Below are 23,236 nucleotides of genomic sequence, written 5' to 3' on the forward strand. Positions count from 1 at the left end.
GGGGGAAGGAGAAAAGGATTATTTAAACACTGAGAAGCAGTGATACATTATTAAAGCAGACCTGGGGCATAGTTTTAAGAGCTAGCAAGTATTGTGGCTAATTGGAGAAAGTTGATTTTTAAGAGTACAGGATTAAAACATTTTACTATAATTAGGTGGGGCATTGTTCAGAATATCCTTATATATAGTTTTCCTCTACTTAGACCAAGGAAGGATTTATGGTCCTAAAAAAAAATGCCAGGTGATCTTGTTGAATGTCAGATTTTGCACAAGAACCCAAATGACTTCCATTCCATTATTCATGCTCTTATTTCCCATGAATGAATAAACTATTTAGCCAAGAAGGGAGTTTTCGTGAATTGCTTACAATTTTTAAGGTGCTTGACAATGGGAGGGTGTTCTTTCGACTGAGAGTTCAGAAGTCAAAGTACCAAAAATAGATATCACCTGAGCTGAGAAATTTCTTCACTCACATGAAGACACGTCTATCAGATACATGTCTTCATACTTAATTGTTAATAGAGATTGACAAAAGATAATAGATTTTCTCAGCTAGTGAGACAAAAGAATAAATCAAAGTTGGAAAGTTCGTAGAAATTACTGATATGGAACAGGCTTAGGGGTGTGAAGGGTAATATGCAAATGGTGTGCTTTTGTTTCCATTATTTTTTCCTCAGGATTTAAAGGTTGTCATGTTCTTGTGGCACCTCATTTGTATTCAACAGCAGTTTCATTAACCTGCTGGGTTATGAATAGATTTGCCATCAACTTAGTGTATAACAATTGGACTTGTCTTCAGACCTTGATTTTTACCATTTACTATCTGAATTAAGGCATTCACTTCATTATGGTTGTTGTCCCATTGGCAAATGGCATTTCCACAGCTGTGATTCTAATAAGCCATAGGTTGATGTAACTTTGTAGAATTTAGTCATTTGCCTATACTACTACTCTTGCTGATTCACAAGTTTTGAGAATTACTGACTACTTTGAGGTTCAGAATATTCATCATCATTATTATGTGCTCCATCTTATGGCTTGGGCGATCGTGGTCTTTGACCATGATTGTTCTTGGCAAATTTTTCTACAGAAGTGGTTTGCCAAGTGATTTGCCATCTTCTTGGCATGTCTTTACTAGGCAGGTGACTCCAGCCATTATCTATACTCTTCAGAGATTGTCTGCCTGGCATCAGTACTTTTGAATGCCTTGAAATTATATTTCTATTCCATATTAAACTGCTTTATTTGAATTGGTTCAAATATGCAATGAACCATCAGACTTTTGATACGGGATAATTTTACTCAACTTGACTCATCCCCAACATTGAACTGATCCCACAACTTATGAATTCACTTTCAAGGACTCTTAACTTGTGTTCTCCATACTTACTGCTTATTTATTTTCTATTATTTTGATTCTTTTTTTATTTTGCACATTGGTTGATTGTCTGTCTTTGTTTGCAGTTTTTCATTCTTTTGTGTTTCTTTTTATTTATTGTGAATGTCCGCAAGAAGATGAATCTTGGGGTTGTATATGGTGACTTACATGTACTTGGATAGAAAATTTACTTTGAACTTTGGTTGCTACCCTCTGGTCAGATGTGTTGCATTGCTTTCTTTGGTTGTTCTGCTCTGTGAACTGCTGTTAACGCCGTAGGATCTTTCAATCTCTGGACATCCCTACTCATTCACATTGTCACTTGACCAAACCATGTAGTTCAATTTTATCTATTGTACATCTTTTGAAACTGCAAATAAAATCCTCACCAAAGAAAAGCCCAAATTAGTATGAGATTGGGAATAAAGTTTGAGTTGATTTCCGTGGTTCAACAGCATTAATGTTACTGCCTATAGACAGTGTGTGTGTGTCTGTAGTATTGGTACTCTCAACTGCATTGTGTTGTTGTTTGTGCATCGTACGTCGATGAGGACCTCTACACCATTATTGATGGTGTCGAGACTAGCGTGTGACTTGGATTTAAGTGAGGGAGAGTTGCGCAGCGTCAGCGTCACTCTCTCTTCCCAATTCCCATCTGGATCCAGTGGCAAGACAGAGTCGAGACGGCTGGAGATGGGACTAGGCGCAGTGGATGACCAGGACGTCTCCTGTGTCTTGTCCTGCTCTACACGTTCCACAACACTTGCAGAGACCACCTTCTTGACCGTTGGACCTTCCATTGGTCTCGTCCGCTCAATCCGCCGGAATCTGTCTTCACATGCTGGGATAGACAACTCCCTATCTCACCAAGGGTTTGAGACCCATCAGCTACCCTCACCTGGTTTAGCCGGCTTGTCGAAGCCGTTGCCCGGGGTGTGGCCGCTGTCGCATGCAAACAGCTACGGGGAGCCACAGGTGAGAGCTGAGTGCCAGGTGGGGACCAAAGGTGGACTAACTGCCTTGAAAAGGACGCAACATGTTACCCCACCAGAGGTGCTACCCCTCCCTGACACCCCATCCACCCCATCCACCCCAGTGTAACTTACTCAACTGCATACACAAATAACCGTAGTGGGGTGTTGTCTATCTGGTCTAGTTGAGTTATCCACCTTCATGCCTTTCAACTTTCCCAGCACCACCACCTTAGTAATGGCCAACACACTCACCTCTGATCAGTGATTTTCTGGCATGTTGCAGGTGTTTTCCTTTGTGAAAATTGATCCAAAGTACTTAGTTCCTCAGGCTTTTCCCTGTTCCCTATTACTACTCAGATATCATGGCAACAAAACTTCTGTCTTTGTGCCTTTTTGTGTCTAATATCTGTGATACAATGTCTACCTCGCCCCTCTTGACTTTTCTAGACTGTCTATTCTATCCTTTAGCCCTAAATGCTTGGGATATTTTATGTTTAAGGTTCATTGGTTTTTAAGTTGTTTATGATGTACAGGTGGCCCCCATTTTCTGAGCATTCGTCTTATGACACCTCGCTGTTACGAAAGATCTACATTAGTTACCTGTTTTCACTGACAGAAGGTGTTTTCACTGTTAGGAAAAAAGGTAGCGCGGGCCTGAACAGCCAAGCTCCTCCCCTGGAACTGCATTCTAGCCGGCATTGCTTAAACACGTGCTTTATCTCAATTTATTTTGTACATCCAGTAGCAATATGAGTTCTAAGGTATCGTAAAAGCCTAAAAGAGCTCGTAAAGGTGTTACACTTAGCGTAAAACTGGACATAATTAAGCGTTTTGATCATGGTGAATGAAGTAAGGACATTGCACGTTGAACTTGTCTGCGTCCACCATTTGCACTATACGCAAAGAGAAAGAATTTTGAAAGCTGCCGATGTTACTGTTGGTTCTGCTCGTAGCAAAGTGATCTCTCAGTCGGCATCCAATAATGGATAAAATGGAAAGTCTATTGCTTGAGTGAATTGATAGGTGTACAAAGCATGGTGTTCCATTAAGTTTTCTTATACTTAGGGAGAAATCAGTCAGTCTTTTTAATAAGCTGAAACAGAAAGCACTGGACAATGGTGATGAAAGTGTTGCGAAAGTGGAATTTAAAGGTAGTCAGGGGTGGTTTGATCGGTTTCTGAGGTGAGGGCAGCTTCATAATTTAAAGTGGTCCCTAACCTCCGGGCCGTGGACCGATACATTGCCGCGAAGAATGCAGTGGTGCAGCGGTAGTTGGAACGCACCCAGCACATCTTTAAGAAAAAAGCCGAAACAAACAAGCTAATTAATCAGGTGCCGCCTGGCACGTAAATGTTGGCCCTGATCAGAGTCAATTGCCGATTGCGTCAGGTGGTTATTCGTATAAGCAAGTGTTTAACTGTGACGAAACTGCAATTTATTGGAGTTTTCCAGATTCTGGTAAGTGAAACTACACTGTACATTAACCAATCCCCCCCCCCCCCCCGCCCCCCGGGACTAACCAATCTCGCCCGGGATCAATAAAGTATGACTATGACATATATTATTTCTACTTTATATAGGCTGTGTATTTTTATGTGTTATTTGGTATGACTTGGCAGCTTCATAGCTTAAAGGTTACTGGAGAGAGTGTTTCTGCCGAGAGCACTTGCGCGAGATTTTTGCTGCGCTAGGCAGTGCTGCAGAAAAGTACTTCTACTTTATATAGGCTGTGTGTTTATCATATCATTCCTGCTTTTACTATATGTTACTGTTATTTTAGGTTCTGTGTGTTATTTGGCATGATTTTGTAGGTTATTTTTTGGGTCTGGGAACGCACAAAAATTTTCCACATATTAATAAATGGTAATTGCTTATTCACTTTATGACATTCCGGCTTACGAACCGACTCATAGGAATGCTCTACCTTCGGATAGCGGAGAAGACCTGTACATGAAAGCAAAATAATTTCTAGTAGAGAGGTTAATAACACACCCCATAAACCTGGCTCTCTCATTATAATTGGGAACTGTGCTAATTAGGGACCATTTTGCTCTTTTATTTTAATATGACTTTTAACTTCATTTGTTGGACAATTATTTTCAATAAATAATTGCAATAGAATAAAAACTAGGGAACATTGTGCTTTCACATCAAGCAGTTACTTAACTAGCTGAAAAATGACAAAATAATTTAAAATATTCTTTAGATTCTTAAGCTTATATGAGCTTTTAGACATTGTGTATTCTCAGTGTTTACAGTTTTGTAAAGAAAACGATTCCATTGTTCTACTTTGAGAAGTGCTCTGCTCAATTGCTCTTAAGATGACTTCCTCTTAGGATTTGTTCAAAATTAATATTTTTACTGTTAGTGTACCATATTAAAAAGCAAAAATTATATTGGTTGTTTCCAGGTCCTAGTATCTTGTGACAGTAATGATATTCTGCTGTTAAGTTCTGTGAAGTTGGAAACTGATGCCTAGAAGTGGGGGCTGCTGCGTATGAAAGCATTGTGCATAGCATCAGTGAGTCAAATGTTCACCAGTGCCAGAAACTGATTTAAGAATTCAGCTAATTAGGCTATACCATTAATATTACTGAAAAGAAATATCGAGACCCTGAGAACTTAAAAGGAAAAATAATTAGCACATTCTCCTTTCCAAAGTGGCTTGCAGGAATACTTGGAATACACTAAAATAAGGTAACTGAGTTTAGCTTTGTCTGATTTGATAAATCAAGCTTCCCAGGTATATCTGGCAAGATTTTCCAAAAACAGATGGAATGGATGCTGATGACCTGAAGTGAAGTTGTGTTTTTACAAGGTTTTTGGGAATGATACATCTGTCATTTTCTTAATGCAATTTGGTATATTTTGAAGTAATGTTCTATAATGCATTCCTTTTCAAAATGATTATTAAAAACAAATGCCTTACTGTGAATGTATATCCCCAGCAAGAGCTGTTCCTTGTTTGGAAAGTTCTAGGTAAGGGATTCTCAACCTGGGGTCCGCGGACCCCTCGCTTAATGGAATTTCTCCATGGCATAAAAGATATTGGGAACTCCTGTGTTGATTTTGATGGCTCAGCATTCTCAGTTCTGAGATGGTGTAAGCTCCAGTCCTTTTCCAGAGATGTGAGCAGAAATCTAGGCTGGTTCTCCTGTTCAATACTGAGCTGGGCTGTGCTGTTCTTTCACTTTCTCAAGTCAGTTAGTGAATGCCATAATATGCTGTATCAGTAAGGCAGATTGTACTAGCCATTGTACGTGTGTACAATCTGCTGGGTTTATTTCCTGTGTTGTAGCAATGATTGCACTTAAAGTAATTCATTGGCTCTGTGTCGCTTCAGCACACAGTGTAATTGAAATGGAAAGTGTTCTGTGATAAGTACGTTTCTCTTGCACTGTTTTAGTTTGAGCGATGCTCTGACAGTAACTTGGGAAGCACAGTAATGCAGCTGATGAAGCTATTGCCTGTCAACATCAGAGGCCTGGGCTCAGTCCCGGCCTGTGCACCATTTATACTTTCTCCTTGTGACCGCATGAATAGTCCTTTCATGAACAGCACTGGGTGCTCTGGTTTCCTCCCAAATTACAGGTTGGTAGTTTGGTTGACTGGGTAATTTCCTCTGGAGCAGGGGTTCCCAACCTTTTGTATGCTATAGATCCCTGCTGTAGAGTGTGGATGAGTGGTAAAATCAGGATGGCAGAGAATGGCAATGTAGAGTAAAGGGAAAAAATGGGGGATATGTAGGAATGCTGTACATTGGGTGGTATATTCAGTGCTGGCTTGGGTAAAAGGGTTTACAAGTTTTCGTTCTTCATGTATAATGGAATAGGTATATTTCTCTCTCAATTATGTCACGCCATCACTAACTTGCTCTTATTCCCACCTCGGTACTAATACCCAACGTAACTGCTGCTATAACTTTAGTGTCTTTGTTTTTTTAAGACTTAAACAGCTTGAATGTTTTACTGTTTTACTCTCTGGAAACTTGAGACCTTTGCCTTCTGCCGCCTTCTACTTTTCAGCCAGTTCTGTTTATTCATTAATCACTTGTTAACCTGCTTAACTTTCTAGTTAAATAGTATCTCTATTTTTAAAATGCCTTTCCTCCTCGATTTTAGGTTTTTCCATAGTGTAACCTCTCCCCATTTCAGTAATGTGCAACCCTAAAACATTCTAGAATATGAGTACTTAAAATCAGTGAGTGTAGTGGAACCTAGGAGTACAAGGACATAGTCCTTTGAAAGCAGTGTCACAGGTAGGATGTTGCAATTGGCATTTAATATGCTGGCTTCCATTAGTCAGGCTCTAGGTATAATTTGGGACATTACGTTATAGTTATACAAGTCATTGGTGAGGCTGCACTTGGAGTACTGTGTACAGTTCTGGTCACTCTTACAGGGGGAAAGAGGTAGTTAAATTGCAAGGTGTGCACACATTTTTAAGAATGTTGCCAGGACTAGAGAAACTGACTTATAGGGAGAGATTGTTCAGGCTAGGTCATTATTCCTGGAATATAGGAGAATGACGAGGCAACCTTGTTGCAATCTTTAAAATTATGACAGGTATGGATAGGGTGGAAGGGAAGAGGGTGGGAAAGAGCAAAACTAGGGGCCATAGATTTAGAGTGAGAGGGGAAAGATTTGAAAGAGACTCGAGGGGCAACTTTTTCACGTAGAGGGTGGGTATGTGAGTTGATTTCTGAGGAGGTGGTTGAGAAGCACATCGGGTATGTGGACTTGTGGGTCTTCAAGGAATGAGAACTGTATGCAGGAAATTGGTAGGAGCTGAATGGGCATTGTAGTCGGCATGGGCTTGTTGGGCAAAAGGGCTTCATTCTGTACTATATTGCTCTATGACTCTAAACAGGAATAGGCTATTTAATCTCTTGCAACACACAAAATGCTGGAAGAACCCTGCAGGCCAAGTAGCATCTATGGAAAAGAGTGCACAATTGGCATTTTGGGCCGCAACACTTCTTCAGGACTGGAAATGAAGGGTAGAAGTCAGAGTAGGAAGATGGGGTGAGGAGAGGAAGAAGTGTAAGGTGGCAGGTGATAGGTGAAACTGGGAGAGGAGGAGGGGTGAAGTTGATTGGTGAAAGAGAAAAAGGGTTGGAGGAGGGGGGAGTCTGATAGAACAGGGTAGGAGACCATGGAAGGAAGGGAAGGGGGTAGAAGCACCAGAGGGAGGTGATGGGTAGGTAAGGAGATAAGGTGAGAGAGGGAAATGGGAGTGGGGAAAGGTGAAGGAGAAGGAGGGGTACAATTAATGTAAGTTTGAGAAAACTATGTTAATGCCATCAGACTGGAGGCTACCCAGACAGATTATAACTTGTTGCTCCTCCAACCTGAGTGTGGCCTCATTGCTACAGTAGAGGGTGCCATAACCTGACATGTCAGAATGGGAAGTGGAATTGAAATGGGTGGTTATAAGGCGATCCTGCTTTTTCTGACAGACAGAGTGTAGGTGCTCGGCAAAGCGGTCTCCCAATCTATGTCAGTTCTCACTGTACAGGAGGGAGCACTGGATACAGTAGATGACCCCAACAGACTTGCAGGTGAAATATCGCCTCACCTGGAAGGACTATTTGGGGCTTTGAGTGGTAGTGAGGGAGGAGATGTAGAGATAGGTGTGACACTTGTTCTGCTTGCAAGGATAAGTATCAGGAGGAAGGTTGATGGGAAGGGATAAGTGGTCAAGGGAGTCGTGGAGGCCAAGTCATTGGGTGTATTTGAGGCGGAGATAGACAGGTTCTTGATTAGCCAGGGCATCAAAGGGTATGGGGTAAAAGCAGGGTAGTGGGGATGACTGGAAGAATTGGATCAGCCCATGATTGAATGGTGGAGCAAACTTGATGGGCTGAATGGCCTACTTCTATATCTTACGGTCTTATGGAGAAAGGAAAGCTGTGCTTGGTGGTGAGATCCAGTTGGAGATGGTGGAATTATGTGCTGGATATAGAGGCTAGTGGGGTGGTAGGTGAGGACAAAAGGAACCCTATCCCTGGTGCAGTAGCAGGAGGGTGTGGTGAGGACAGATGTGCCTGAAATGGAAAAGGTGCAGGCAGCATTGATGGTGGAGGAAGGAAAGCCCTTTTCTTTAAAGAAGAACATCTCATTAGACCTGGAATGAAAAGTCTCATCCTGAGAGCAGATTCGGTGGAGACAGTAACTGAGAGAATGGGATGGCATTTTTACAAATGACAGAGTGGGAAGAGTTATAGTCCAGGTAGCGGTGATAATCAATGGGTTTATAAAAGATATCAGTAGATAAACTATCTCCAGAGATAGACAGATCGAGAAAGTGGAGGGAGGTGTCAGAAATGGGCCAGGTAAGTTTGAGGACTTCGATGGAGGTTGGTGGCAAAGTTGATGAATTCGATGAGCCCAGCATGAGTGCAGGAAGCAGGACCAATGCAGTTGTCGATGTGGCGTAGGAAGAGTTGAGGAGTGATACTGGTTAAGGCTTGGATCATGGAAATGAGAGGAGCTGAATGAGAAATTATTGAGAGTGAGGACCAGTTCCGCCAGATGGAGGAGAGTGTGGTGGAGGGGAACTGGTTGGTTCTGTTGTCCAGAAAGAAGTGGTGAGCTTTAAGGCCCTCCTGCTAGGGGATAGAGGTAAAGAAGGACTGGACATCCATAGTGAAAATGAGACAATTGGGGCCAGGAACTTGAAGTCATTGAAGATCAAGAGCATGTGAAGTGTCATAGCTGTAGATAGGAAGGGACTGAACCGGGGGATAAAACAGAGTCGAGGTATGTAGATACAAGTTTGGTGGGGAAGGAACAAGCAGAAATAATGCGCCTACCTGGGCAGGAGGAGCTACACCTTGTATTCCATAGCCTCCAACCCATTGGCATGAACATGGATTTTTTGCACTTCTGTTAATCTCCATCCACGTTACCATTCCCCATTTCTGTTTTCCTCTCTCACCTTATCTCCTCCGCACTAATCGTAACCTTATTATTAAACAGCCGATAAAGGGGGTGCTGTTGTAGTCTGGCGTACTGACCTCTACCTTGCCGAGGCACAGCGACAACTCGCGGATACCTCCTCTTATTTACCCCTCGATCGTGACCCCACTAAGGAGCACCAGGCCATTGTCTCCCACACCATCACTGACTTTATCCGCTCAGGGGATCTCCCATCCACTGCTACCAACCTTATAGTTCCCACACCCCGCACTTCCCGTTTCTACCTCCTACCCAAGATCCACAAACCTGCCTGTCCTGGCCGACCTATTGTCTCAGCTTGCTCCTGCCCCACCGAACTCGTTTCTGCATACTTCAACACTGTTTTATCACCCCTTGTTCAATCCCTTCCTACCTATGTTCGTGACACTTCTCAAGCTCTGAAACTTTTTGATGATTTTAAGTTCCCTGGCCCCCACTGCTTTATTTTCACCATGGATGTCCAGTCCTTATATACTTCCATCCCCCATCAGGAAGGTCTCAAAGCTCTACGCTTCTTTTTGGATTCCAGACCTAATCAGTTCCCCTCTACCACCACTCTGCTCCGTCTAGCGGAATTAGTCCTTACTCTTAATAATTTCTCCTTTGGCTCCTCCCACTTCCTCCAAACTAAAGGTGTAGCTATGGGCACCCGTATGGGTCCTAGCTATGCTTGCCTTTTTGTTGGGTTTGTGGAACAATCTATGTTCCGTGCCTATTCTGGTATCTGTCCCCCACTTTTCCTTTGCTACATCGACGACTGCATTGGCGCTGCTTCCTGCATGCATGCAGAACTCGTTGACTTTATTAACTTTGCCTCCAACTTTCACCCTGCCCTCAAGTTTACCTGGTCCATTTGTGACACCTCCCTCCCCTTTCTAGATCTTTCTGTCTCTGGAGACAGCTTATCCACTGATGTCTACTATAAGCCTACTGACTCTCACAGCTATCTGGACTATTCCTCTTCTCACCCTGTCTCTTGCAAAAACGCCATCCCCTTCTCGCAATTCCTCCGTCTCCGCCGCATCTGCTCTCAGGATGAGGCTTTTCATTCTAGGACGAGGGAGATGTCTTCCTTTTTTAAAGAAAGGGGCTTCCCTTCCTCCACTATCAACTCTGCTCTTAAACGCATCTCCCCCATTTCATGTACATCTGCTCTCACTCCATCCTCCCGCCACCCCACTAGGAATACGGTTCCCCTGGTCCTCACCTACCACCCCACCGGCCTCCGGGTCCAACATATTATTCTCCGTAACTTCCGCCACCTCCAACGGGATCCCACCACTAAGCACATCTTTCCCTTCCCCCCCCCCCCCCCGCATTCCGCAGGGATCGCTCCCTACGCAACTCCCTTGTCCATTCGTCCCCCCCATCACTCCCCACTGATCTCCCTGCTGGCACTTATCCGTGTAAGCGGAACAAGTGCTACACATGCCCTTACACTTCCTCCCTTACCACCATTCAGGGCCCCAAACAGTCCTTCCAGGTGAGGCAACACCTCACCTGTGAGTCGGCTGGGGTGATATACTGCGTCCGGTGCTCCCGATGTGGCCTTGTATATATTGACGAGACCCGACGCAGACTGGGAGACCGTTTTGCTGAACATCTACGCTCTGTCTGCCAGAGAAAGCAGGATCTCCCAGTGGCCACACATTTTAATTCCACATCCCATTCCCATTCTGACATGTCTATCCACGGCCTCCTCTACTGTAAAGATGAAGCCACACTCAGGTTGGAGGAACAACACCTTATATTCCGTCTGGGTAGCCTGCAACCTGATGGCATGAACATCGACTTCTCTAACTTCCGCTAAGGCCCCACCTCCCCCTCATACCCCATCTGTTACTTATTTTTATGCACACATTCTTCCTCTCACTCTCCTTTTTCTCCCTCTGTCCTTCTGAATATACCTCTTGCCCATCCTCGGGCCCCCCCCCCCCCACCTTGTCTGTTTTCCCGGACCTCCTGTCCCATGATCCTCTCGTATCCCCTTTTGCCTATCACCTGTCCAGCTCTTGGCTCTATCCCTCCCCCTCCTGTCTTCTCCTATCATTTTGGATCTCCCCCTCCCCCCCAACTTACAAATCCCTTACTCACTCTTCCTTCAGTTAGTCCTGACGAAGGGTCTCGGCCTGAAACGTCGACTGCACCTCTTCCTACAGATGCTGCCTGGCCTGCTGCGTTCACCAGCAACTTTGATGTGTGTTGCTTGAATTTCCAGCATCTGCAGAATTCCTGTTGTTCACCTTATCTCCTTATCTGCCCATCAACTTCCTCTGGTACTCCCTGCCCCTTTCCCTTTCTTCCATAGTCTTCTATCTTATCTTATCAGATTCCCCCCCCTTCTCTAACCCTTTATCTCTTTCACCAGTCAATATCCCAGCTCTTTACTTAACCCCTTCCTCCTCAGTTTCACCTATCACCTACCACTGTATTTCTTCCACCCCTCCCCTCACCTTCTTAGTCTGACTCCTTCCCCCTCCCTTTCCAGTACTGATGAATGGTCTCAGACCAAAATGTTAGTTGTTTATTCTTTTCTATAGATACTGCCTGGCTTGCTGAGTTCCGGCATTTTGTTTATGTTGCTTTGGATTTCCAGTATCTGCAAATTTTCTTATGTTTAATTTAATTACTCAATTGATCGAGCATTTATTGAAATTATGATTGATCGGTATGGGCCAGTTGGGCTGAAGGTCCTGCTTTATGTTGTGTTACTGCAACTATGACTACAATCAAGGAATATCCCCATTTTTAGCTTAGTGTTGGGGGGGGGAGGAGGAGCATCATTAATCTCCTGAAGTAAGTGGGACTAAGGAGCTCTGGTTGCGAAGTCTGAGCATGAGTGGTTATCATCATTGTGTACCATGTAGTATAACGCGGGCGATTATGGCCATTATTGTTCTTGGCAAATCATTCTACAGAAGTGGTTTGCCATTGGGCAGTGTCTTTACAAGATGTGTGACCCCAGCCATTATCAGTACTCTTCAGAGATTGTCTGGTGTCAGCAATCACATAACCAGGACTTGTGATATGCACCAGCTGCTTATTTGACCATCCACCACCTCCCATGGCTTCACATGACCCTGATCAGTTGGGAGGGGGGGGTGCTAAACAGGTGCTACACCTTGCCCAAGGGTGACCTACAGGCTAGAAGAGGGAAAGAGCATTTTACACCTCCTTTGGTAGAGACGTATTGGTTTGACTGGCAACCATTCTTGCCTTTCATACAATGAAACCTGTGGCTGCTTGTTCACATTAAAGGGTCCAAAATAAGTAGGTTATTAGTTAGTGAATAATGCTTGATTGTGATGTTGGATGTCAGGAAACAGCTATAAGAGTGGAAGGCAAGAATGGTAAGATCGGGAGCTCAGGGTGACAAGGGACATTGAGGGTTTGAGGAAGAAACAAAAATTATAGTGTGTGTGCAGTGATCACACATACTTTACAGTGTCAGTAATCACTGATCAGGGTTTGATACCCTCCACCGTCTGTAAGGAATTTGGGCACTCTCCCTGTGACTGCATGGATTTTCTCTGGGTACCCTCACATCCCAAAGATGTACAATTAGGGCTGATAAGCTATGGGCATGCTGTTATAGCTCCAGAGCATGGTGATACTTGCGGTCTGCCCCCACATAATCCTCGGGCTGTGATTATTGATACAAACAACACCTTTCACTATGTTTTCATGTGCATGTGATAAATGAAACTAATCTTTAAATCTTTCAGCTAATCTTTGAAGAGAACATGGTAGGTGGTGAGTTCAGGGCAAGGCATGTTGATATGTTAGAGTGCATTTACTTTGAGAAGACCGAGATCTAACCTGTCTTGGAATAAACAATTGTTTGTAGTTCCCAGTGCTTGGTGAGGTACTTGGGATAGTAAATTCTGTTCCTTTATTTAAAAAGGGCAGCAGGTGCAAGTCAAATAATTACAAGCCAGGAAGTCTTAGATTAATGGTAGAGCCGTTACTGAAACAAGTTGTACGGGTCAGGATTTATCTTAATCTTTAAAGGCTTTGTTCATCTGAAATTACTTTTTCATTTGATAGGATTTTTTTGAAGACAAGATCATGTGTGGTAAGTTAGTCCAAACAGTTAGAGCTCATGACATCGAAGACAAACTTGCAAGTTGTATAAAAAAACTACCTTCATGGGAGAGATGGTGGTGACAGGGAGTTGTTTTTCTGATTGAAAGTTTGTGGGTAGTGGATGTACCTCAGGGATTATTGCTGGCACATTTGTTTATATTGTGCAATGACTACTTGGATGTGAATGTTGTTGGTATGATGAAGCTTGGAGATGACCAGGAGCAAGGTATTGATCTGCTAGAAAGTTGGGTGGAGAAATGTTAACTGGCATTTGAGGCTTAAGAGACTCTTGCCTTTGTCAGCCATGCATAGAATGTAAGAGCAACGATGCTGTGTTACAGTTTTATAAAACAGCGGTCCCCACCACCGGGCCGCAGAGCATGTGCTACCGGGCCGCGAGGAAACGATATGAGTCAGCTGCACCTTTCCTCATTCCTGTTGAACTTGAACATAGGGTTGCCAACTGTCCCGTATTTGCCGGGACATCCCGTATATTGGGCTAAATTGCTTTGTCCCATATGGGACCGCCCTTGTCCCGTATTTCCCCCGCTAAGGTAGAGCGTTCCTATGAAACCTTTCGTGCTGAAATGGAGTGAAGCGAAAAAGCAATTACCATTAATTTATATGGGAAAAATTTTTGAACATTCCCAGACCCAAAAAATAACCCAACAAATCATACCAAATAACACATAAAACTGAAAATAAATAACACTAGCATATAGTAAAAGCAAGAATGATATAAATACACAGCCTATATAAAGTAGAAATAATGTATGTGCAGTATAGTTGGGAAGATGAAGGCAAAACCCGATTTGTGAGGGGAAAAATCGGCACGTACGCGCATGCGCACACAGGTGCCCGTGCAAGGCATCGTGGTTATAGTAGTCTTTCCTGGGGTAAAGTGTCCCAGGATTTGACTGCTACCTTTGTCCCTTATTTGGGAGTGAGGAAGTTGGCAACCCTAACTGTAAAAGACATGTTGAGGTGAGTTTTAACCTTACTTGACCCCCCCCCCCACCCCCGGTCGGCTGGTCCGCAGGAATATTGTCAATATTAAACCGGTCCACGGTGCAAAAAAGGTTGGGGACCCCTGTTATAAAACATTGGATAGTTCTGTTCACCACTATGGAGGATTGTGCTGGAGAGGACGCAGAGGAGATTCACTAGCATTTCAGTTGGGAGACATTGGATAGGGCTGGATTTATTTCCCTAGAGGAGAGGAGGATGAGGGGCTGACCCGAGAGCAATATTAAATTGAGGGGAATCTATAGTAAGGATCTTTCTTCCCTTTGGGGTGTAGGGTTATACAAAGGAGAAAGGCATGGGTCTGAAATGAGATGTAAGCTTGGAGGGGATTTGAGGAGGTATGTTTTTCAGTTGTTGATTCTGAAGTACTCGTTGGGAAGGTGGAGACGGGTAGTCTGAAAACGTTACAAAGTATTAACGAGTACTTGAATCACCGGAACATTAGGTTATAACCAAGTGGTGGTAAATGGGATTAATATAGATGAATAATGAACAACTGAAGAGCTGAATTATATGACTGACCTTTGAAGTACAAACATCTCCCTTTCAACTGCAAGTAATCTTTCCAAATAAGCGCTCTTAATTTGAAGGATGCATCGTATCAAATCAGATTAATTAATACTGACTCGTATGTCATGAAACTTGTTTCGTGGCTGCAGTGCAGTCCAAGGCATTGAGTTACTATAAATTACAAAATAAGTAGTTTAAAGAAAACAAGAATAATGAGACAAACACGAGGAAATCTGCAGACGCTGGAATTTCAAGCAGCACACACAAAAAATGCTGGTGAACGCAGCAGGCCAGGCAGCATCTATAGAAAGAGGTACAGTCGACATTTCGGGCTGAGACCCTTCATCAGGACTAACTGAAATAAGAGACAGATTCGAGAGGGGGAGGGGGAGTGGGAGATGGGAGACTAAGAGCTGGAAAATCGATTGGCAAAAGGGATATGAGGCTGGAGAAGGGAGAGGATCATGGGACGGGAGGCCTAGGGAGAAAGAAAGGGGGAGGGGGGAAGCCCAGAGGATGGGCAATTAGTATAGTGAGAGGGACAGAGGGAGAAAAAGGAGAGAGAGAGAGAGGAAAAAAAATTAATAATAAATAAATAACAGATGGGCTATTAACGGAAGTTAGAGAAGTCAATGTTCATACCATCAGGTTGGAGCTACCCAGACGGAATATAAGATGTTGTTCCTCCAACCTGAGTGTGGCTTCAACTTGACAGTAGAGGAGGCCGTGGATAGACATATCAGAACGGGAATGGGACGTGGAATTAAAATGTGTGGTCACTGGGAGATCCTGCTTTCTCTGGCAGACAGAGCATAGGTGTTCAGCGAAACAGTCTCCCAGTCTGCGTCGGGTCTCGCCAATATATAAAAGGCCACATCGGAAGCAACGGACACAGTATATCACCCCAGCCAACTCACAGGTGAAGTGTCACCTCACCTGAAAGGACTGTCTGTGCCTTTGTGTGTTAATTTAAATAAAAAATATGCAAGTTCCAATCTCTGTTTGAGAGGAGGAAATTACATGTTTGATTGCCATTTAGCAATCAAATGGGTTTATTTAATGAAATTTTATCTTTTCTAATTACAGCCCAAAAGAAGGGGTCTCAATAAAGCCAGTGAAAAAGGAGCCTGAACGAAAGTCTCGACACTTACTTACAGACCTTCCATTGCCACCTGAACTTCCAGGATCTGATTCAGCTTCACCAAAAACTCCTGAAGAGAAGAAGTCAACTCTTCAGTCACAGATTAAAAAACGGCCCAAGTGAGTGATAATGTTTTATTTTGAAGATCTGTATTTCTACGTAAATCATTCCAGGCACCTTTGAGGATTGTAAATGTAGTTATCAATTCCATTTTTCATTCATATGACCATAGTTATGACAGTAACTGCAGGTCCCCTCAATGATGTTCTCAGGCATGATAAATGATTTCAAACAACTCGAGTCACTTTTGAGCTGTTCAGAACATGCATCTCTGTTCTACCAAAGTGCATGACCGTGCTCTTCACAACATTATATTCTATCTGCTACTATTTATCTTCTGTCCCTTTTGTGTTTCCAAATTTGCCTGGCGTATTGAACACAGGCAAAAGGGCAATGTCGCACTAAAATGGGCCTTTTCTGGTTGGTTTGCTGGTGATTTGTGCAATGCAGGAGCTGGTGGTGAGGCCGCTTCCTTTCACATTATGTCAATGATTTGGATGAAGGAATTGACAGATTAGGGAATTTGAGTCCACGGAAGTAGATGGGTATCAAATTCCATTTTAGTTTTATAAGTGTACTAGATTAGTTGATTCAGTCAGCAGGTGTGTTCAAAAAGTCATAAGACCATAAAGCCAAGGGGAAGAATTGGGCTATTTGGGCCATTAAGTCTGTTCTCATTTGTTCATGGCTGATTTATTATCCCTCTCAACCCCATTCTCCTGCCTTCTCCCTGTAACTTTTGATGTCCTGACTAATTAAGAACCTATCAACTTCCACCTTAAATATACCGAATGACTTGCTTGCACAGCCATCTGTGGCAATGAATTCCACAGATCCACCACGCCCTGGCTAAAGAAATTTTTCCTGGTGTTCTAAATGGTTGTTCCTCAGTTTTGAAGCTGTGCCCTCTGGTCCTAGACTCCCTCACTATAGGAAACTTCCTCTCCATATCCATTTTCTTCATCCTTTCAATATTGCAATGAGAGCACCCCTCATTCTTCTAAACTCTAGTGAGTACAGACCCACAGCTATAAAACACTCCTCGTATGTTAACCCTTTCATTCCCATGTTCATTCTTGTGAACCTGCTCTGGGCTGTCTCCAGTGCCTGCACATAAGGAGCCCAAAGTTGCTCACAGTGCTCGAAATGTGGTCTGACAAATGGCTTTTAAAGCCTCAGGGTTACACCCTTGATTTTGTATTTGAGTCTTCTCAATAAATACTAACATTGCATTTGCTTTCCTTCCCAACAACTCAACCTGCAAGTTAAACTTTTGGGGAATCCTGCACGAGGGTTCCCTAGACCCTCTGTGCTTCTGATTTTTTAAAATTTTCTTCCCATTTACGAAGTAGTTCTTCGACCAACATGCACGACTGTACTCTTCACTACATTATATTCCATTTGCTACTTCTTTGCCCATTCCCCCAATCTAAGTCCTCCTACAGACTCCCCGCTTCCATAATGCTATCTGCCCTTCCACTTACCTTCGTATCGTCCACAAGCATGCCCACAAGGCCATCAATTCCTTCATTCAAATCATTGACATATAACGTGAAAAGAAGTAGCTCCATCTCTGACCCTTGTGGCATAGCAAAAGTTACTGGCAGCCAACCAGGAAGGTTCCCTTTATTCCCAATCTTTGCCTCCTGTCGGTCAGCCAATCTTCTTTCCATGCTAGTACCTTTCTTGTCATACCATAGGGTCTTACATTTTTAAGCAGCCTTATGTGTAGCACCTTTTCAAAGTCCTTCTGAAAATCCAAATAAACAACATCCACTTACTCTCCTTTTACTACCTTGCCAGTTATTTCCTCAAAGAATTCGAACAGGTTTGTCAGGCAAGATTTCCACTTAAGGAAACCATGGTGACTTTGGTTGACTTTTCTCATGTGCCTCCAAGTACCCTGCAACCCCATCCTTAGTAATGAACTCAATATATTTCTAGCTATTGAAGTCAGGCTAACTGGCCTGTCCACCTTGTCCCCATTCCAACCTCACTCCTTTGGAACGCTCTGCTCTCCACTCCCTCCGCACTAATCCTAACCTTATTATTAAACCCGCCGATAAGGGGGGTGCTGTTGTAGTCTGGCGTACTGACCTCTACCTTGCCAAGGCACAGCGACAACTCGCGGATACCTCCTCTTATTTACCCCTCGATCGTGACCCCACTAAGGAGCACCAGGCCATTGTCTCCCACACCATCACCGACTTTATCCGCTCAGGGGATCTCCCATCCACTGCTACCAACCTTATAGTTCCCACACCCCGCACTTCCCGTTTCTACCTCCTACCCAAGATCCACAAACCTGCCTGTCCTGGCCAACCTATTGTCTCAGCTTGCTCCTGCCCCACCGAACTCGTTTCTGCATACCTCAACACGGTTTTATCACCCCTTGTTCAATCCCTTCCTACCTATGTTCGTGACACTTCTCAAGCTCTGAAACTTTTTGATGATTTTAAGTTCCCTGGCCCCCACTGCTTTATTTTCACCATGGATGTCCAGTCCTTATATACTTCCATCCCCCCTCAGGAAGGTCTCAAAGCTCTACGCTTCTTTTTGGATTCCAGACCTAATCAGTTCCCCTCTACCACCACTCTGCGCCGTCTAGCGGAATTAGTCCTTACTCTTAATAATTTCTCCTTTGGCTCCTCCCACTTCCTCCAAACTAAAGGTGTAGCTATGGGCACCCGTATGGGTCCTAGCTATGCCTGCCTTTTTCTTGGCTTTGTGGAACAATCTATGTTCCGTGCCTATTCTGGTATCTGTCCCCCACTTTTCCTTCACTACATCGACGACTGCATTGGCGCTGCTTCCTGCACGCATGCAGAACTCGTTGACTTTATTAACTTTGCCTCCAACTTTCACCCTGCCCTCAAGTTTACCTGGTCCATTTGTGACACCTCCCTCCCCTTTCTAGATCTTTCTGTCTCTGTCTCTGGAGACAACTTATCCACTGATGTCTACTATAAGTCTACTGACTCTCACAGCTATCTAGACTATTCCTCTTCTCACCCTGTCTCTTGCAAAAACGCCATCCCCTTCTCGCAATTCCTCCGTCTCCGCCGCATCTGCTCTCAGGATGAGGCTTTTCATTCTAGGACGAGGGAGATGTCTTCCTTTTTTAAAGAACGGGGCTTACCTTCCTCCACTATCAACTCTGCTCTGAAACGCATTTGCCCCATTTCACGTACATCTGCTCTCACCCCATCCTCCCGCCACCCCACTAGGAATAGGGTTCCCCTGGTCCTCACCTACCACCCCACCAGCCTCCGGGTCCAACATATTATTCTCCGTAACTTCTGCCACCTCCAACGGGATCCCACCACTAAGCACATCTTTCCCTCCCCCCCCCCCCCCCGCATTCCGCAGGGATCGCTCCCTACGCAACTCCCTTGTCCATTCGTCCCCCCCATCCCTCCCCACTGATCTCCCTCCTGGCATTTATCCGTGTAAGCGGAACAAGTGCTACACATGCCCTTACACTTCCCCCCTTACCGCCATTCAGGGCCCCAAACAGTCCTTCCAGGTGAGGCAACACTTCACCTGTGAGTCGACTGGGGTGATATACTGCGTCCGGTGCTCCCGATGTGGCCTTTTATATATTGGCGAGACCGGACACAGACTGGGAGACCGCTTTGCTGAACATCTACGCTCTGTCCGCCAGAGAAAGCAGGATCTCCCAGTGGCCACACATTTTAATTCCACATCCCATTCCCAGTCTGACGTGTCTATCCATGGTCTCCTCTACTGTAAAGATGAAGCCACACTCAGGTTGGAGGAACAACACCTTATATTCCGTCTGGGTAGCCTCCAACCTGATGGCATGAACATCGACTTCTCTAACTTCCACTAAGACCCCATCTCCCCCTCGTACCCCATCTGTTACTTATTTTTATGCACACATTCTTTCTCTCACTCTCCTTTTTCTCCCTCTGTCCCTCTGAATATACCTCTTGCCCATCCTCTGGGTCCCCCCCCCCCACCTTGTCTTTCTTTCCGGACCTCCTGTCCCATGATCCTCTCGTATCCCCTTTTGCCTATCACCTGTCCAGCTCTTGGCTCGATCCCTCCCCCTCCTGTCTTCTCCTATCATTTTGGATCTCCCCCTCCACCTCCAACTTTCAAATCCCTTACTCACTCTTCCTTCAGTTAGTCCTGGAAGGGTCTCGGCCTGAAACGTCGACTGCACCTCTTCCTACAGATGCTGCCTGGCCTGCTGCGTTCACCAGCAACTTTGATGTGTGTTGCTTGAATTTCCAGCATCTGCAGAATTCCTGTTGTTGGCCTGTAATTTCCTTTTTTTGCCTTCCCTGCTTCCTTAAAAATGGAGTAACATTTGCAATTTTTCAGTCGTTCGAAACCATTCCAGAATCTACTGATCCATGAAAGATAGTTAATCCCTCCACAATTTCTTCAGCTACCTCTTTCGGAACACTGAGGGTAGTCCATCTGATCCAGATGGATTATCTGCCTTCAGACTTTTCAGCTTCCCAAGCACCTTCTCCTTAGTAGTAGCAACAACTCTTATTTCTGTCCCCTGGCACTCTCAAATTTCTGGCATTCTGCTAGTGTCTTCCACAGTGATGACTGACACAAAATACGTATTAAGTTTGTCCACTATTTCTTTGTCCCCCGCTACTACCTCTCCAATGTCATTCTTCATCAGTCCAATATCTACTCTAGTCTCTTTTACACTTTACATATCTGGGAAAAAAAACTTCTTGTATCCTTTATATTATTGGCCAGCTTACCTTCATATTTCATCTTTTTCCTTTTTTGTTTTCTGTTGGTTTTTAAAAGCTTCCCAATCCTCTACCTTCCCATGAATTTTTGAAATATTATATGCCTTCTCTTTGAATTTTATGCTGTCTTTGACTTCCCTTGTCCGCCATGGCCGCAACCTCTCTTTAGAATAGTTCTTCATCTTTGGAATATATCTTTCCCGAACCTTCTGAGTTTACACCATAAACACCAGTCATTGCTGTTCTGCCCTCGTCCCTGGTAATGTCCTCTTCCAGTCAGCTTTGGTCAACTTTTCCCTTAAGCCTATGTAATTTCCTTTGCTCCACTGTAATACATCCAATTTTAGCTTCTTGTCAAAATGAAGAGTGAATTTTATCATTATGATCACCTTTCTCCTAAAGTTTCCTTTACCTTCAGAATTGCTGTTTTCCTAGTGGGTTTAAACACAAGCTGCTCTAAAAAACCATCTCATAGGCATTCTACAAATTCCCCCTCTGGGCTCTAGCACAAATCTGATTTTTCCCAATCTCTGCATATTGAAATTCCCCATGATTTTTTGCAACATTACCTTTTTACATGTCCTTTTTTCTCTCCCGTTGAAATTTGTATCCCACATCCTGGCTATTCTTTGGAGGTCTTTATGTAACTCCCATCAAGGTCTTTTTACCCTTGCAGTTTCTTAACTCTAACCACAAGAATTCTGCATTTTTTGATCCTTTGTGACCTCTAAGAATTTGATTTCATTTTTACCAAAAGAGCCACCCCACACCCTTTGCCTACCTGGCTGTCCTTTTGATATAGTACGTATCCTTGGATATTCAGCTCCCGACTATGATCTTCTTTCAGCCATGACTCCAGAGATGCCCACAACATCATGCCTGCCAATCTCTAACAGCGCTTCAAGATCATCTACCTTATTCTCCATACTGCATGTTTTCATGTATAACCCTGCAACAGTATAATCCTGTATTCATCACCCTTTTTTGATTTTTGCCCCGTTACACTGACTGCAATTTTGCTATCTGCCTGTCTTTCCTCACAGTCTCACTATGCACCACATCTAGTTGTATACCAGTTGCCCCATCCTCAGCCCTATCACTGCGGTTCCCAACCCCAACAGCTCTGGCAAACTTGCCTGCTAGGTTTTTGGTCCCCATTGAGTTCAGGTGTAACCAACCTTTTTGTATAGGTCATATCTTCCCCAGAAGAGATCCAAATGATTCAGAAATCTGAAACCCTGCTCCCTGCACCAATTCCTCAGCCATGCATTCATCTGGCTAATCATACTTTTCTTACCTCTCTGGCGTGTAGCACAGGCAGTAATCCAGAGATTGCTACCTGAGAGTCCTGCTTTTCAGCTTTGTGCCTCACTCCCTATATTCTGTCTTCTGGCTTTTTGCCCTCCCTCTTTAGAATGCTGTGGACACGAGCCCAGACATCCCTGGTACCTTATAATTATGAGGACAGGAAGTCCTCTTTTATTGTCATTTAGTAATGCATGTATTAAGAAGTGATACAATGTTCCTCCAGAAAGATATCACAGAAACACAAGACAAACCAAGACTAAAAAAACTGACAAAAACCACATAATTATAAAGTATAGTTACAACAGGGCAAAACAATACCGTAATTAGATGAAGAACAGACCATGGGCATAGTAAAAAAAAAAAGTCTCAAAGTCTCTCAAAAGTCCCATCATCTCACGCAGACGGTAGAAGGAAGAGAAACTCTCTTCCTGCCATGAGCTTCCAGCGCCGCAAACTTGCCAATGTAACACCCTGGAAACACCCGACCACAGCCAACTCTTGAGTCCGTCCGAAAACTTCGAGCCTCCGACCAGCCCTCAGTCACCAAGCACCATCTCTGCCAAGCGCTTCGACCCTGGCAACGGGCAATAGGCAAAGCTGAGGATTTGGGTCCTTCCCCTCCAGAGATCCTCGATCGCACAGTAGCAGCGGCAGCGAAGCGGGCATTTCAGAAGTTTCTCCAGATGTTCCTCCGTGCTTCTCATATCCGTCTCCATCAAATCAGGATTGTGCACGGTACCTATTTAACAAATACGATAATCATTTCGGAGCAGCCGTGCGCACTGTGTCGCGCCACCATCTTCTCCTCCCCTCCACCTGGGAGTCAACATACCATCCTGGTGTCTCTTTCACATTCCCACAAACTGCTTTCTGCTCCTCTAATTATGGAATTCCCTGTCACTACTGAACTCCTTTTTTTTCCCCCCCTCTTCCCTTCTAAGCCACAGAACCAGACTCAGTGCAAGAGCACTGCTTTCTGAAGCTTCATTCCCCCAGTAGTATCCAACGCGGACGCGGTATACTTATTATTGAGGGGAATGGCCACAGGGGTA

At 44.1% G+C, this 23,236-nt stretch overlaps 1 protein-coding gene across 2 annotated transcripts in view; it reads left to right on the plus strand.

Moving 5' to 3' along the window:
• LOC140194845 (cyclin-dependent kinase 13-like) overlaps nucleotides 1-23,236 on the plus strand; it is a 127,547-nt gene that overhangs the window by 16,498 nt on the left and 87,813 nt on the right. For both annotated transcript variants that reach the window (XM_072252124.1, XM_072252131.1), the window contains exon 3: nucleotides 16,020-16,193. In XM_072252124.1, coding sequence (XP_072108225.1) covers nucleotides 16,020-16,193 — 174 coding nt within the window. The remainder of the gene's footprint in view (nucleotides 1-16,019; nucleotides 16,194-23,236) is intronic.

The sequence above is a fragment of the Mobula birostris genome, chromosome 1 (genome assembly GCF_030028105.1).
Source record: "Mobula birostris isolate sMobBir1 chromosome 1, sMobBir1.hap1, whole genome shotgun sequence".
NCBI lineage: Eukaryota > Metazoa > Chordata > Chondrichthyes > Myliobatiformes > Myliobatidae > Mobula > Mobula birostris.